The sequence below is a fragment of the Marmota monax genome, unplaced genomic scaffold (assembly GCF_021218885.2).
Source record: "Marmota monax isolate L192 unplaced genomic scaffold, Marmota_monax_Labrador192_F-V1.1 WCK01_AAM20220418_F8-fsc00098, whole genome shotgun sequence".
Lineage (NCBI taxonomy): Eukaryota > Metazoa > Chordata > Mammalia > Rodentia > Sciuridae > Marmota > Marmota monax.
Genome location: NW_026694639.1, coordinates 5,607,126 through 5,623,135, shown reverse-complemented (window position 1 = coordinate 5,623,135; position 16,010 = coordinate 5,607,126). Strand labels below are relative to the sequence as shown.

At 39.3% G+C, this 16,010-nt stretch overlaps 1 protein-coding gene across 1 annotated transcript in view; it reads right to left on the bottom strand.

Moving 5' to 3' along the window:
- Positions 1-16,010, bottom strand: part of St8sia6 (ST8 alpha-N-acetyl-neuraminide alpha-2,8-sialyltransferase 6) — a 115,674-nt gene extending 99,664 nt beyond the window's left edge. The window contains exons 1-3 of the mRNA XM_046423054.1: positions 15,884-16,010; positions 15,473-15,692; positions 14,877-14,975 (exon numbers count right to left, since the gene is read on the bottom strand). Of these exons, the coding sequence (XP_046279010.1) occupies positions 14,877-14,975; positions 15,473-15,692; positions 15,884-16,010 (446 nt within the window). The remainder of the gene's footprint in view (positions 1-14,876; positions 14,976-15,472; positions 15,693-15,883) is intronic.

Below are 16,010 nucleotides of genomic sequence, written 5' to 3'. Positions count from 1 at the left end.
CCGAAAGAACAGTATGATCCTACTAACAAAGCCTATACTTGATAGGAATAAAGAGTGAGCCTGTGTCTGCATGGAGGACACACACACACAGAGAGAGAGAGAGAGAGAGAGAAATTAGATAAAGCTGGGAAGAGAGAAACTGCCTGAGTTGGTTGACTTCAGATTGGGTGAACAAAAAATAGGGTCTCAGTTAAACCTGACACAGTTAAGATTTCACTTTTAACAAGAAAAGGCCACTTTCGGCAGGTGGACACCAAAAGACCCAACTTTGGCCTTTAAAGCTTAGTGCAAGCTCTCTGAACCATCCCCCCAGCCAACCCTGGCAACACACACACACACCATGCAGGTTAGGTTGACTCTGATCTTCCAGATTCATCAAGGACTCCCATGCTGAGGTCAGTTCTCTGGGGGCTCTTTTAAGGAATGGCCTGGATTACACCCAGGAGGATATGGATAGCCTGCTGGCATGCCCCTGTCCATGCAGCTTATTCTGCAGTCCTTGTCACTCCTGCACATCGGCTTCAGTAAGCCTGATTTCACAGACTGAAGGAATCCAGAGATCTCTGGTTGGTCCACTGTGCCAGCATGAGTGCTGTCATCCCCGCATCTTGCCGAGGCCCTCTGTGTCTGCAAGGCTAAGTCATTAATGATCACTTACCATCTTCCTCTCCCAAGACGCCCTGAATGTCTGGAAAAATCACCCAGCATTTCCCATGGGACACACCACAGCTGAACCGTGTTCCTCTACCTGCAGACTCTAAGAACATAAGGAGCACAGACTCTGAAGTCAGAACCCCATTCAGCTATGAAATGTCTCTTCAAATCTTCTGCCCATTTTTCAACTGGGTTGTTGGTTTTCCTACTATGGACTTGAAAGATTTCTTCATATATTCCAAATAGAAGTCTTTTATCAGATATACAGTTTACAAATATTTTCCTCCCAGCCTTTGATGACTTTTTATATTCTTATTGGTGTATGTAGAAGCAAAGAAATGTTTAATTAAAATAAATGTTATCAATTTTTTTTTCTTGTATCATTTTTACATTTAGTTTTAATCTAAGAACTCTAGTTGATCCACAGTTATAATAATTTTCTCCTGCTTTCTTTTTAGAAGTTTATGGTTTTAACACTGAGATTTATTTATTTATTTATTTATTTATTTATTTTGGTATATGGTGTGAGGTAAGGGTCTATACTTACTATTATGGTTCGCATATGCCACCCCCCCAAAAAAAAATTGTATGTTGGAAACACAATCCTCGATACAAGAATATTGGGAAGTGAGTCCTAATAGATGATTGGATCATGAGGTCAGAGTCCTCATGAATGTATTACTGCTGTTATCAGAGATTAGGCCAGTAATCATGAAAACAGATTGTTATAAAACAAGTCTGTTCCTCATGCTTTTTCTTTTACAGATACATGCTTATCCTCCCCTGTTTCCAACATTCAGATAAAACAGTAAGAAGGCTCCCACCACATGCTACCACCATGGCCTTAGACTTCTCTACCTCCAGAATCCTAAGTCAAATATACCCCCGTTCTTTGTCAATGCCCAAGTATATGGTGTTCTAATATAGCAGCAGAAAACAGGTTAAGACACTTTTTGCATATAGAGATCCAACTGTGCCAACATCATTTACTAAAAAGACTATCCTCACTCCACCATCTGGAAATCTCACCTCTAAAAGTGTTAATGAATTTAATTAATTTCATTTGAAAGACTCTGTCACACTCAATAAAATCATGATTATATATAAGAAAAAAAACTTATTTGAAATTATGTCCAAACAGCAGTTCTGTTCTGACTTTTATTGTTTTCAGAATAAAGATAACATAAAACAATCTCTTAAATGTGATACATGTTATAGTCTCTCTTCAAAAAAACACATGGAGAAATGGAGAAAACCTCATACAATGTTTAAAATTTTGAAAAATAGCAAGATTTTTCAGGTTGTCATAGCTTTTTTTAAGAGACCAGCCTAAGGCTCTCATGCATGAGTAGTAATATATTATAAAATAAAAAAAATTATGTAGAGAATTGCTAGCTTAGAACATGTCATTTTTGTTTATAAGAATCTTCTAGCAGCAGCCCAGCAGAAATCTAACACTAATTTTTTTCTGCTTTGAAAAATGCATTTTTAATCATTATTTATCAAAAGTTACATTTGTATTAAAAGCTTATTAGGCACAGTGGCACACAGCCTGTAATCCTAGCGGCTTGGGAGGCCGAAGCAGGAGGATCACAAGTTCAAAGCCAGCCTCAGCAACTTAACAAAGCTCTAAGCGACTTAGTGAGAACTGTCTCAAAATTAAAAAAAAATAAAAAACACTGGAGATGTGGGCTCAGTGATTAAGTGCCCCCTGGGTTCAATCCCTGGTACCCAAAACAAAAAACAATTTCCAACCAACAAATCTGAGGCTTTTCAAAGAGTGTTCCAAAACCCCACAGAAACAGGAATGTTAACATTGACTGAACACATATACCATCACTCATCTCTGAACCATTTATTTAAAGAATAATTCCCCTTGGTAGGAATTTCACAACACTTGAAATCCAAGTCAGGATTATGGGCAGGCCCCACGCCTATTTATTCAAATTCTTTGTTAATCTACATTTGTTCTGCCTTTAAGAAACCATTGTAGATAAGAGTTTTCAACCTTCCAGGCTGAATCCATTCTCTTCCCACTGGAACATTTTATTTCATTTACTCATACCTCAGCACACAACTATAAACTCTGGTTTTGTTATCATTAGTATTTTATCCTGTAAATCTTACTGTCTATTGTACATTGAAAAATGATAAAGTGTACTTCAATAACCTAGGACCATTATGAAGACAAGGCAACAGGATGCAAATGTCCACATGCTGGATGGAGTTCTGGAATATATAGTGGGGGCAGAGTGATGAAAGAGATAGACAAGGGCCTTCAGTACTACAGCCCTTTGCCTAATATCCCTCAGACAGAAACAGTGCAAGTACTTGGTGTCCACAAACAGAATAGAAGTGTTGAATAAATTCTCAAGTCTAAACCACAAAAATATTCCAAGTGTGGTGGTGCATGCCTATAGTCAGTCCCAAGGGCTTGGGGAAGCTGAGGCAGGAAAACCGCAAGTTCAAAGCCAGCCTCAGCAATTTGATGAGGCCCTAAGCAACTTAACGAGACCCTGTCTCAAAATAAAAATACAAAAAGGGCTGGGAATTTTGTGTGGCTTGGTGGTTAAGCACCAAGTTCAATCCCCAGTACAAAAAAAAAAAAAAAAAACCCACAAAAATATGCCCATAAACTTAACATGCAAGTAATAATGTTATGTGGACAAATATAAACATTTAGAATATAGGAGTCCTTCTAAAGTTATGAAGTATCAGGGATATTAAAAATGCATACTGCAGCATTAAAAAATACATTTCAAATATCAAGTTTGGGAATCACATATTATATTACATCAAGTAAGGAAATAATGGAATGGACTCTCAAAAGAGAATATCTGGAATGTGGATTTGTCCTTTGAAGACAGCATAGCAGGGGCCACTTGTATTCCAACTAAGGTTCCAGCGACCATGGGAGATATTTATCACTTGCAAAATTAATGATCCTTTACAACTTCAATTTCTTTGGATGCAACTGTTTAAAAATTACATGTTAAAGAATTTCAATGTACTCGACAATAACAACAATAACTAACTAACTAGATAATGGAAATTATTTTACAATCACTGCAAAATAACAGGTTGTGCCTTATGAAATTATCTTTAGAAATAATTATAGTCATGGATATAAATGTTCCCAAGAATTACTATCTACCGCAGGTACAATCCTTCTCAGTACTGGGTGAAACAATTTTTTTTTCTAATCTAAAAGTATAAAAAAGATGAACTTAACCACTCTGGACAAGTTAACATCCCAAGTATGTACAGATAAATATATTTAATAACCATCTTAATGACAAAAGCATCCACAAAACAAGGCATCTAGAAATAAAAGCACTTTCTCAAGTTTTTCCCTGAAGCCTCCATGGCTCTTTAGAAACCTTCTGTCTCTGCCCCCAAACAAGAGCTTATAGAATCCTTACACCCTTAAACCACATGCAGTTGAGGACCAGCGACTAGAAATACTGCAGCTGGCAGAGGAGGACACACATTCACTTCCTTCCCCCTCATATTCTTTCTTCTCTACCCAAACCTCTGTCTCATCATTTCTGCTGTTAGCACCCAATTTCCCAGTCCCTGTGTGCTTCTCTCCACTCCTGCCTTATCAGATCTCTATCACCCCTCCCAGGGACAGCCAGGGTTTTTTCTTCTTTCAAATTCATCCGAATGCCTGATGGCTCAAGAAAATGTCTATCCAGGGGACAGTGAACTCACACACAGCCACACCACATGAAGGCCACCTGAATTGATGTTGAAATAGAACCACCTTTGCTCTGACATACGCTGGGAACAGTACTGTTTACTGAGATGTTACCCCTCAGTTGCATAAAGAAGCATCCTGGACTCTCTGCTCAGAGACGTGCAGTCAAGTCAGGATTATGGCCCTCACCCTTGGGCAGGCCCCATATCTGTAGATCCATCTAACCATGGGGGGAAAAACTGTGTCTGTGCTGAACACCAATACATTTTTCCTTGTCATTATTCCTTACACAGTATCGTCTAACCACTATATACATAGCATTTACTTTATATTATGTATTGTAAGTAATGGGTAGATGAAAAAGAAAAGGGAGGATGTGTGCACATTCTTTGGAAATATTACACCTTTTTACATAAGGGACTTGAGCATTGGTGCATATGGTATTCAGGGGGTTCTGAGAACACATACCCCATGGATTCCAAGGGACATTACACAGACTGTGTTCCTTGAGTCTGGTGGAAAATGAAATTCCACCTCCAACAACCTCTGAAGTAACAGGTGAGTCATTCAGAGCCCATTTCTTATAAACTCCTGTCCTACTCATCCATCCACAAAGTAAAGGGAATAGGAGGACATTTCTCCATGTCCTTCAAGCTCTCCTGACTCTTCTACCCACATGCCAATGATTTTTGTAGAAGCCCCAGCAGTGACTGTAGCCCATGCTTTGAAGCCCTCTCTCTGCATACACTGCCCCAAACCCATGCATCCTACAGTTTTTCCGGAGCTGGGTAGCCAAACGGGAGACACGGAAGGCAGAGAATGAAGACATTGAAAAATGCCCATCAGGAAGACCACAGTGAACCACATCCAAACCACAGAGAAAGCAAGGAGAAAAGTAAACTGTGCTGTCAGGAGCAAATGGAGGAGAATCCTCTCTACTCCTTAAAAGGGAAGGGTTGCAACTAAAACGGAGAATTAAGAAGTAGGAAAAGAATGCAAGATTCCAAGCCTCATTTCAAAGTATTTCAGGAAGCAGACTCAAGGCAACCCTAAAGCATTCTGAATTTTAAAAATCAGGATGCATTAGTATCGTTACTTCTAAAAGCAAAAAGAAAAAAATGTGCAAGTGAAAAAGCTTTTACTGCTCTCAGAAGTAAAATCCAATAACCTTCACATATGTGTGGGGTGGGGTAGAGAGAAAAGGGGAAGAGGGTAAAAATGAGCTGCTTTGGAGTGATGTTTAGTTATATGGTCCTTTTTTTTTTTTTTTTCCAAATTCTAGTTCATGCTCATCTTGAATTTTCTGAAGCCTGCAGTTATGATCCCAGTGTGAACATATACAACAGAAAAAATGTCAAATAAAACATGATTACAACTTGCAGGGTATGACAGTGGAGAGTAGACAGGGCCCGATCTTCCCTCTCCCAGACTATTTACATTCTTATCAATGTACACAAGTCTACACAAAATGACAAGCATATATTTGGATGGCAACAGATCAGCTGCTTCTGAAATTTGACTAGTTCAGGGAAGAGATATTATGGACAAGAGCAAAGGTATAAGCACAGTGTTTGGAATTACCAGGGGCAGATGCAAATTTTCACCTCAGAAACAAAGCAGATCCAAGGAGGAAAAATGAAAAAGGTTGTGATTCTTTTCCCACTGTCTGTCTGCCTCTCTTTACCTGAGGAAAAGAGTTTGCCTAGACCAGGAAATTAGAGATCTGGAGAGATCTACTTCCCATGGCAGGAAGGGCTGTTTGGGTTTTGCTGAAGCCTTCTCTATTGCTCTTTCTACTTCCTCTTGAGATTGTGCCTATGTTATATAATATTGTATTATACTAGATTATTATATTGCATTGTATTACATAGTAACACTAAAGGCATAGAAGGAAATGGGAAAGGGAACCAATCTGTCATCACACCCTAGGACATGAAATATCCATGGCAGATACCCAGGGAGCCTCAGGGGTTTTGAGTGACATTTGTCATGCATAGTTCTGGGCAGCAGCAGAAGTCCAGGTGGTGAAGATCACCCAGGTATACTTGAACTTTCTGACAGGCATGAGTCCACATTGTAAGAGCAAGAGACAGCTTTTGGGTGTGGTACCTAAAAACTCCAATTGGTAAAGTTTATGTTACGTGTATTTATGTTATGTGTATTTTATCATAATTAAAAACAAACTTAAAACTTAAGGGCTCTGTGACTCAGTCTTTCCTTTGACATATGCTCAGAGAAAGAGATTCTTCCAGGCTCTGGAGTGGCCAGCAAGGAATCCCAACGCCTCCAATTTGACAAACACTGCCAGAAAGAAGCCTCCTCCTTGGGGGCACCTAAATTAAACAAACTTTCTAAAACTTATGCAAAGATGTTGTCCTATAGGAGGAGGATAGTGCCCTGTGTTTGAAAAATATTTATTACAAGAAACAGAAGAAACCTTTACAAGGAATATTCCCAGGAAATACAAGAAAACATAAAATAAGGGGGGGGGGGAGTGAGACTTAAAAAGTTACTAGGATGCTTTCTGAGATGTAAACTGATAGCCTGAAAGGAAAAATTCTTAAGAGAATAAAAATAAAAATCAATGTACTATCATAGACCGGGCAAAACCAAGAATGGATACTATGGAAAAAATAAACTACAGTAACAAAGAGGACACATTTGAGAAGCCATCCCAAGGGACAGAGGAAAAGGACAAAGAAAACAGAAATCTAAAGGTGAAATGAAGTTGTTGACATGGAGAAAGAGGAAGAGGGAGAGTTGCAGAGATAGGAGACAGAACATGAAGATCTGCTTCACGGAGTATTGCCCAAACATGCGGAACACTCAAGTCACCCAACATAAGACAAGCTTTGTTTTTTTTGTTTTTGTTGTTGTTGTTGTTGTTTCCTTCCTGAATTTAAAACTCACTGAGTCAGGTGATTTAAAAGACAGGCAAAATTAGTCAGAAGAGACCCTGTGTAGACATATTCGTGTGAATTTTACATTAAATCTAATGAAAACAAATGTCAGGATCCAATAAAAAAAATAAACCAATTACAATAAAAAAAACCAATTACTTTACAAGAAATAAAAATTAGATTGCCTCTATTTCTCTTTCAGAACCCTTAAATGCCAGAAATTAGGGAACACTGTTCACAAACGTTTTAAAAAGAAAAACAAAAAACACAGTGAAGGTGTGTTCATTACTCAGTGCTAATTCAGTATTCAGGTATGAAAAATATCTGAAGTTTGGGCTGGGATTGTGGCTTCAGGGCAGGTCACTTGCCTCGCATGTATGAGGCCCTGGGTTCAATCCTCAGCACCACATAAAAATAAATAAATAAAATAAAGATATTATGTCCATCTGTATCTAAAAAAAATGTTTTTTTTTAAATCTGAAGTTTCAGAAAGACTGTCATCCACATTTCAATGCTAAAAATGTTGGAAAAATTATGCCAACTGACCAAGAAAGGAATAAAATTAAAAAAAAAAAAGAAGAAGAAGAAGAAATGGGAAGAGGATCATTAAAATGGCAAATTTCAAGCACGGAAAAGAGAATTTAAATAGTACTTCTAGAATTTTAAGCTTGATTTAAATTTAAAAATAATTCTCAAATAATAATTTATTTATACTTTTATTTATCAAAATAATACATTAAATATTATTTTATTTAATAAAAAAGTAAAAAGTCTATCCCATACCAGGTGTAATGGCACATTTCTGAAATCCCCGTAACTCAGGAGGCTTGAGACAAGAGGATCACAAATTTGAGGCTAGCCTCAGCAATACAGCAAGGCCCTAAGCAACTTAGGAAGATTCTGCCTCAAAACAAAAAATTAAAAGGGCTGGGGATATAGCTCAGTGATAAAGTCACTGCTGGGTTCAATCCCTGGTAACCCTCCCCCCCACCACCAAAAAAAAAAAAAAAAAAAAAAACCTTTTTGCTACATGCCAAAATAAATTCTCAGTAGAAAATAAATTGACTTAAATACTCAGAATAAATATTTTTAAATGAGAGTGGGCAAAAGACATAAAATCAGTATACCACAGTGATACAGCCACATCAATGTTTATAGCAGCTCAATTCACAATAGCTAAACTATGAAACCAGCCTAGGTGTCCTTCAACAGATGAATGGATAAAGAAACTATGTTATACATACATAATGGAATATTATTCAGCCTTAAATAAGAATGAAATTATGCCATTTGCTGGTAAATAGATGGAATTGGAGAATATCATGCTAAGTGAAATAAGCCAATCCCAAAGAACCAAAGGCCAAATGTTTTCTCTGATATGTGGATGCTAATTCATAATAAGGGGAGGGGGGAGAATAGAGGTATTTTGGACTAGACAGAGGGGAGTGAAGGGAGGGGAGGGGGAATGGGGGTAGGGATGAAAGTAGAATGAATTGGACATTATTACCCTATGTGCACATATGATTACACAACTGGTGTAACTCTACATCATGTACAACCAGATGAATGAGAAGTTATACTCCATTTATATATTATATGTCAAAATGCATTCTACTATTATACTTTTAATCTATATATGAAATATCTATATATAGCTTGAAATTTATATATATATATATATATATATATATATATATATATATATATATCTTGAAAATCAATAAGAAAATAGAGTATCTTAGTGGAAAATAGACAAGGATATGAAAAATCAATTTAGGGAAAAAATATGAATGTCCAGCAAATATCTTGAAAATTAAGCACCATGAGCCACCCACGGTGGTACACACCTGTAATTCTGACTATTTGGGAGGCTGAGGCAGGAGGATAACAAGTTCATGACCAGCCTGGGCAACTTGCCAAAATGAAATATAAAAAGGTTTGGATTATAGTTCAGCGGTAGAGCTTACCCAGCATGTGCCAAGTTCTAGGTTCAATCTCCAGTACCAAGAAAGAAAGAAAGAAAGAAAGAGAGAGAGAGAGAGAGAGAGAGAGGGAGGGAGAGAAAGAGAGAGAGAGAGAGAGAGAGAGAGAGAGAGAGAGAGAGAAAGAAAGAAAGGAAGGAAGGAAGGAAGGAAGGAAGGAAGAAAGAAAGAAAGAAAACAAAATTTAAGACATAAATTTTCATCTTGAAAATAGTTAGAAAAAAATGGGAAAAAAAAGTCCAATACACAGTATTGAAAAGGGTTAGGGTCAACAGTTACTCTCACGTACTTCTGAAAGTGGGATAATTTGGAACAACTAACAACCATTTGTGAAAATTATTGGAAAAATCATGGCAACATTTGAAAATTTCATATATTCTATGATGCAGCCCCTTCATTTTTAAGAAGAACTTGTCCAAACAACTAAAGTATGTGCATAAGCCTAAAGTCATTCATATTAGGATATAAATCAAAATCAAAGATAATAAATAACCCAAGTGTACAAAAGGAAAGAATATATTAATTAAGATACATCTATACATTCTATAACCATGCTTTAATTTTATGTTACAGAAGAATACTAATGACATGGAAAACAGTTCAGATGTTGTTTTTAAAGAAGTTCCTAACCTGTATCAAAATATCCATAGCAATGTGATGGGCATTATTCTCCAAAGTACATGTATGAAGACAAAAAAAAATATTCATAGCAAAATTATTAGATTAATGCTCATAAAATATAACAAAATATGAAATGCCATTTTTTAAGGTATTGAAATGACAGGCAATCTTCCTTTTCTCTGTGTTCATCTAAAAACTTACAATGAAATCTCTACAATGACACACCTTACAATAATGGGACTTGGAACATAACACAGTTTCTGTCTGCTCTCTGCCTCGCCCCAATTCTCAAACAGGGACAAGTCCAAGTTCCTCTTCAGGAAAGAAGGATTACTGGCAGGGAGGGCAAGGTCACAAGGGAAACAGCAGGCAAACCTCTTTGGGAAAACATATGTGGTATTGGGGAGTGGGGGTAATTGTCCAATCATCCCAGATAAGTCAAAACAGGCATCAACTAACCAATGCTTCAAGGAATAGCTATCGCTGTCCAGAAAGTTCTAGCCAGCTACAGGATCTTAAATCATCATCAGTGATGTTTAAGTCAGAATGAACAACTGCCATTAAAAGGTATGGAACCATGGCCAGGACCTGGATAGATCCCACAGATGAATGGATAAAGACCCTTCAATTCCAGATTATCTAGTTACACAGGCTTATGCTAACCATTTCATTAGTCTCACAATAATTCAGCTCCTCATTTCTAATAATTGGATATTTGGGAACTCACTTATGATATCATAGCAGCATTTTATTGGATTTCTTTCATAATAAAAAATCTAATCTAAGTAAACTAATATTATTTTTAAAAACTATTCAATTCATTCTTAAGAAAAAAAAATCCACCATACAGAAATTTTTAAATCATTCTCAAAATAATAATGGTGATAAAATAAAAATTTAAATGTAATCAAATAACATGGAATATATATATATATATATATATATATATATATATATATATATATATTTAAATATGGATACCATGTATTCAAATTTAAAGAATTAGTCTAGAGCTGCTTGCCTAGAATGCAGGAGACCCTGAGTTCAATTCCTAATACAAATAAATAAATGAATAAATAAATGGAGCTGGGCATGGTGGCACATGCCTGTAATCCCAGCAGCTTGAGAGGACGAGGTAGGAGGATTGAAAGTTCAAAGCCAGCCTCAGCAACTTAGCAAGACCCTAAGTAAGTTAGTGAGACCCTGTATCAAAATAAAAAGTAAAAAGGGATAGAAATGGAACTCAGTGTAAAGCACCACTGGGTTCAATCCCTAGTACCTAAAAATAAATAAATATCCAAAGCTTTATTCAAAGGAAAATTCATAGTATTAAATATCCTTTTACAAAGGAAAAGGAGGAAATTACATAAATAAATCAAGCAGGCACTACAAGACATTACACTGGGGAAAAATGATATTTTAAAATAAAAAAGTAACATAAAGGAAATATGGAGATACAAGAGTTAAGATCTAAATCCAAAAACTTCTTGTTTGACAATGACAGATTTTTGGCAATTTATCTGGAAGAGAAAAAATCCACTGTAATGGGATAATATTTTTTAAATTATTAATATATTTTCTCTTTTGTTATTTTTTTTTTTTGAGGGGAGAAAGGGTACAGGGTTTGAACTCAGGGGCACTTGACCACTGAGTTTAGAGACAGGATCTCACTAACTTGCTTAGTACCCGGCTTTTGCTGAGGCTGGCTTTGAACTCGCAATCCTCCTGCCTCAGCCTCTGAAGCTGCTGGGCTTTTCTGTCTTTCTTAATACATGAGTCTTCCAGAAGCATTTAGAAACATCTTTGGGGGTTGGTGGAGAAAATAAGACTTTTTTAATAAAGAAAGAATGCAAAGAGAAAGTATAAGGTAATATTCTACTCTAGACAATGCAAAATAGAATTTGCTTCAGCTCCAAGAGATTTCTCCTATTCCCCTCCTTTAACACACTAACCACATGACCTAGAAGAAGCCATTGTTCCCTGAGTTTTCCCAGTTCCTTCCCCCTGACCCCCACAATTTGCCATTAAAGCTTGCATTTGAGTCATGACAAAATATGAAGCAGAGGGGAACCGGCACATTCCTATCATGGAGTACAGGTGAGAGGAAGCAACAAAAAGGTAGAAGAGAGTTTGGGTTTGGAGAGAAACAGGTGGGGGCCATAACACGATAACATCAAGGACAATAACAGAAGGAAAGGAGGTTTTTGCATCCTCCTATCAAGATTCTGGAAACAGATCACCTCTTGAGCAGTCCCCTATTTTGAAATTAATTGTGAGTGGGGTCCCATCTTGGTGGAACACAAGGGAAGGAGGCCCTGATATTTAGTTTCTTGAACCAACAATGGTTAGGTTAGATGGTTCCCCTAAAAGGCTAAGAGACTGTGGAACTAGCTAGCTAGAGCTGAGAGAGATAGTATTGTAGCAAAGGTCAAAAAAGTGACAATCTAGAAAAGGATCCACAGAAACCCTTCACCAGATTCCTTATAGCATCAGTGGGCACTCAGATAACTAGGAAGTACTAACAGGTGTAATGCCTGACCAAAAAAGAATGAACTCCAAGCGGAAGGAATCTCATACCTGGCTATTGAAAGGTGGCCTGTCTACCAGATAGAAAAGGTATAACATCACTCCGAAGAACAGAGGAGTTAAAGTGTACCATGATCTTGAACCATAGGCTCTACCACTGAGCTCCATCCCCAGTCCTTTTTATTTTTCATTCAGAGACAGGAACTCGCTAAGTTGCTGAAGCTGTCCTAGAACTTTGGATTCTCTTGCCTCAGCTTCCTGGGTCATTGAGATTATGGGTGAGTGCCACCACACCCACCTAGATGTCATTTTTAAGTGAAAGGGTATATTGGGAGCAATGTGAGATATAAATAATTTGTTAACAGAGTAAATATTACCAGAAAGAGTTTTAAGGATTCATACGTACACCAACTGGCCCTGCACCAATAAAACGCTGCACTGCAGAGAGATTAGGTGTGGGATTCCGGGTCCATGGATTTGATTCCGAGTAGCACAGTTTGGAAATCTATAACTTAGGGTAATTACTTAATTACTTAATTTCTCAGTGTTTCAGTTTCCTTGCCTATAAAATGAAACAGGGTTTTCTTACTATTTCTAAGGATTAAAAGAGTTAATAAAGGGTATAGATAAGTGTCTGGCCCATTAGAAGAGTTCATTCATTTGGGGCTCCTCTTATTGGTATCGCTAATGAGGAAGATCAGACCAGCTACAGAATAAGAAATTGCAATTTCTCTATACAACCAAGTAGTACGGTGATTTAAAATTTGTTCCCCTGATACATAAGTAATCAAAATTAAAAGCGATAAAGGGGATATAAAGCAGATCAAAGGGCAAAGAGATTTCTACTAACACAGCACTATGGTATAAATGAAAAAAATTGACCACACTCAAAAAAATATGAATTAATTACCTATATTAGTTCAAGAAGTATGCCAAATGGAAAAAAAGTGTGCCAAAATAAACTGCTGTAAAACTCATCAAAAATTACCATACACACACACACACACACACACACACACACCACACACACTCGAAGACCTGGGACCAGATCATTTAATGAGCACATGCTTTCAAACTTTCCCAAAGCAGAAACCTCAGGATGTATAATAGTCAAAAGACTTGGAAGAAAATGAAATTCCCCCAGTTCATTGAAAAGCTACCCATCTGCACACACAAAACTGCATAAAATAAAACTATAGGCCAACATTTTTCTCACAAGCTTTCGTTAATTCAGAATTTGTTAGTGCCTCTAGTATAATATGACATTCAACAGGGGACTGGGTCTGGCAGTGCTGTTCCTCACTCTGGAGTCTCTTCCAGGTACTTCTGGACTTTCATAGTGCCAAGCCAGAGCCACAAAGGAGGGAGCCTCCAGTCAGGCAATCAGAAGATTAAGGTGATCCAAGAGCCAAGAAATACAGGAAGATAAATAGAGGAAAAGGGATTCACAAGAGATATGAAGAAGTGAGACGGTAAAAGATTGCAATAATAATAATAGCAACGCTGAGGAACAAAGCAGTACATTCTGTTAGTGAAAGCATAAATGGATTTGATCCTTCTAGTAAGCAATTGGAAATGTGATTTAGAACCTTAAATGCACATACTCTTTGACTTAATAATCCAACTTCTATCAGTTCATTCTGGGGAATTAATTTGAAACAAAGATATACAAACAAGGATGGATTTAATAGAATTTTGATAGCAACCCCCCCCCCCAAAAAAAAAACCCCAGGAAACAACCTTAATGTCTAAAAATGAAGATAGTTAAATAAATTAGGAACTATTCATATGATGGGTTATACAATAATCAAAAGCAATGTTTTAGGACAAAATTAATAAAATGTACACAAGTCTACGACTGTTTAGGGGGAAAGGTGGAACACAAAGTACAAAATACAATCTAAACTGTATTTAAAAAAATATGTGTATATGGCAAAGACCACTAGAAGAAAAGAAACCAATATGAATACAGTCTCTGGGTGCTGGGACTTAGTGAATTATTTTCTTTTATATATTTTTCCTGTTGTATTTCCTGAGTTGTATTATTTTTATGATCAGAAAAAAAATAGAAAACCTGAATCACTCTTGTCTCTGTTTAAATATTCATATGAATGATAAAGGAAAAAATTTAAGTCTTCATTCACCAAGGAGAAAAACGTTTACAGCACACCCAAGAATTCCAATCCTCCAAACCTGAATCTTAATAATGATACACTTTAAACCATAGAAGGAAAAAAAAAAAAACCCAAAAAACAAAAAACTAATCCCTCAAAAAGGAGAAGCGACTTCTCTAGGGGGGGGGGGGGGGTTCCAAACACCACTCAACACTCACATAGAGGGGCAGGCTTTCAAAGGTTGAGTGAGCATCAAGAGTTTCTCAGAGTAATACACACACACACACACACACACTCAATCATGTCATCCCAAGCTGACAGCTCAAGCTAGTTGGTGGCCCAGGAGTCCGCCCGCCAGTCCTTCGTGCCTCGGGCGTACCTGTTCGTGGTGCGCGGTACCGGGGGCGCGGGGCTCCTGAGCATCCTCAGCGCTGGGGAGGTGCCCTGGGGATCCTCCTCGATTTCGTCCACCAAAAGCCTGCACCAGGGGAAAAAACTAAGTTGTCACACATCGCGGGGGAGCTGTTGGCTGGCAGGTGCGTTGCGCTCCAAGCCTAGCCAGGGCATCTTGGCGCACCCCGGCTCGGGGGACAGTTCCCCAAGCACGGAGTTGGAAATGCCTTAGGAAGGGTAGGAAAGGATAGCAAAGACCAGAATGGAGAGCCCGGGAGGCTGTAGGGAACCCGACGGCAGGTCCTGCTCCGCAGCTGTCTCACCCACAGCGACGCACACTGGAGCCCCCACCACCCTGACAGGTCCCTCACCACCCATGGCAATGCCCACGGATCCAAGAGTCACCCCTCTGCCCCACCCCTTCCTCAGGCAGCTGCTGCCCCTTGGCTTGTTCCCCTAGCTACCAAAAGTCTGTGCGCCCAAGGCAAGCCGATCTGCGCCCAGAGCTCTCGAGGCGCACGGCGGGGCGCACAGCAAGGATGCGCGGGACCCGCAGGTCGATCGGCTAGGGCCCGGGATTACCTGGAGCGGGCGGGCGCGTCGATGGGGCACCAAAGCAGGCGCAGCAGCAGCAGTAGTAGCAGGCTGGAGAGCAGGGAGAGCAGCGCGCACCCTGGCCGTACCCTGAGCCATGGGCGCCGCCGCCGCCGCCGATGCCCGGGCGAAGCGTAGCCGGGGCGGCCCCAGCTCGCTACTCCCGCCGCTGCCGCCGCCGCCGCCACCACGGCCGTAGCCACGCACACCCCCAGTGTTCAAAGGCGGCGGCGAGGGGCGACAACAGCGCGCAGCGAGGGCCCGCACACTCTGGGCGCCCTGAGCCCAGCCTGCACAGTCTTGGCGGGGAGAGAAAAGAAGCTGTGTCCTGGCTCTTTCTTCTCCCACCCAGCCACGGCCCGCCGAAGCTCGGCGCTCCGCTGGCAGATGACGATTCACCGAGCTCGCCGCCTGTCCTCCCGGAGGCGCTCCTAGCTGCTGCGGGCTCTGGTCGCTGCAGCCGCCGCTGCCTCTGCCGCCACCGCGCGGGGTCACCTGAAGGTTGGGACGCGGAGCTCAACTCCAT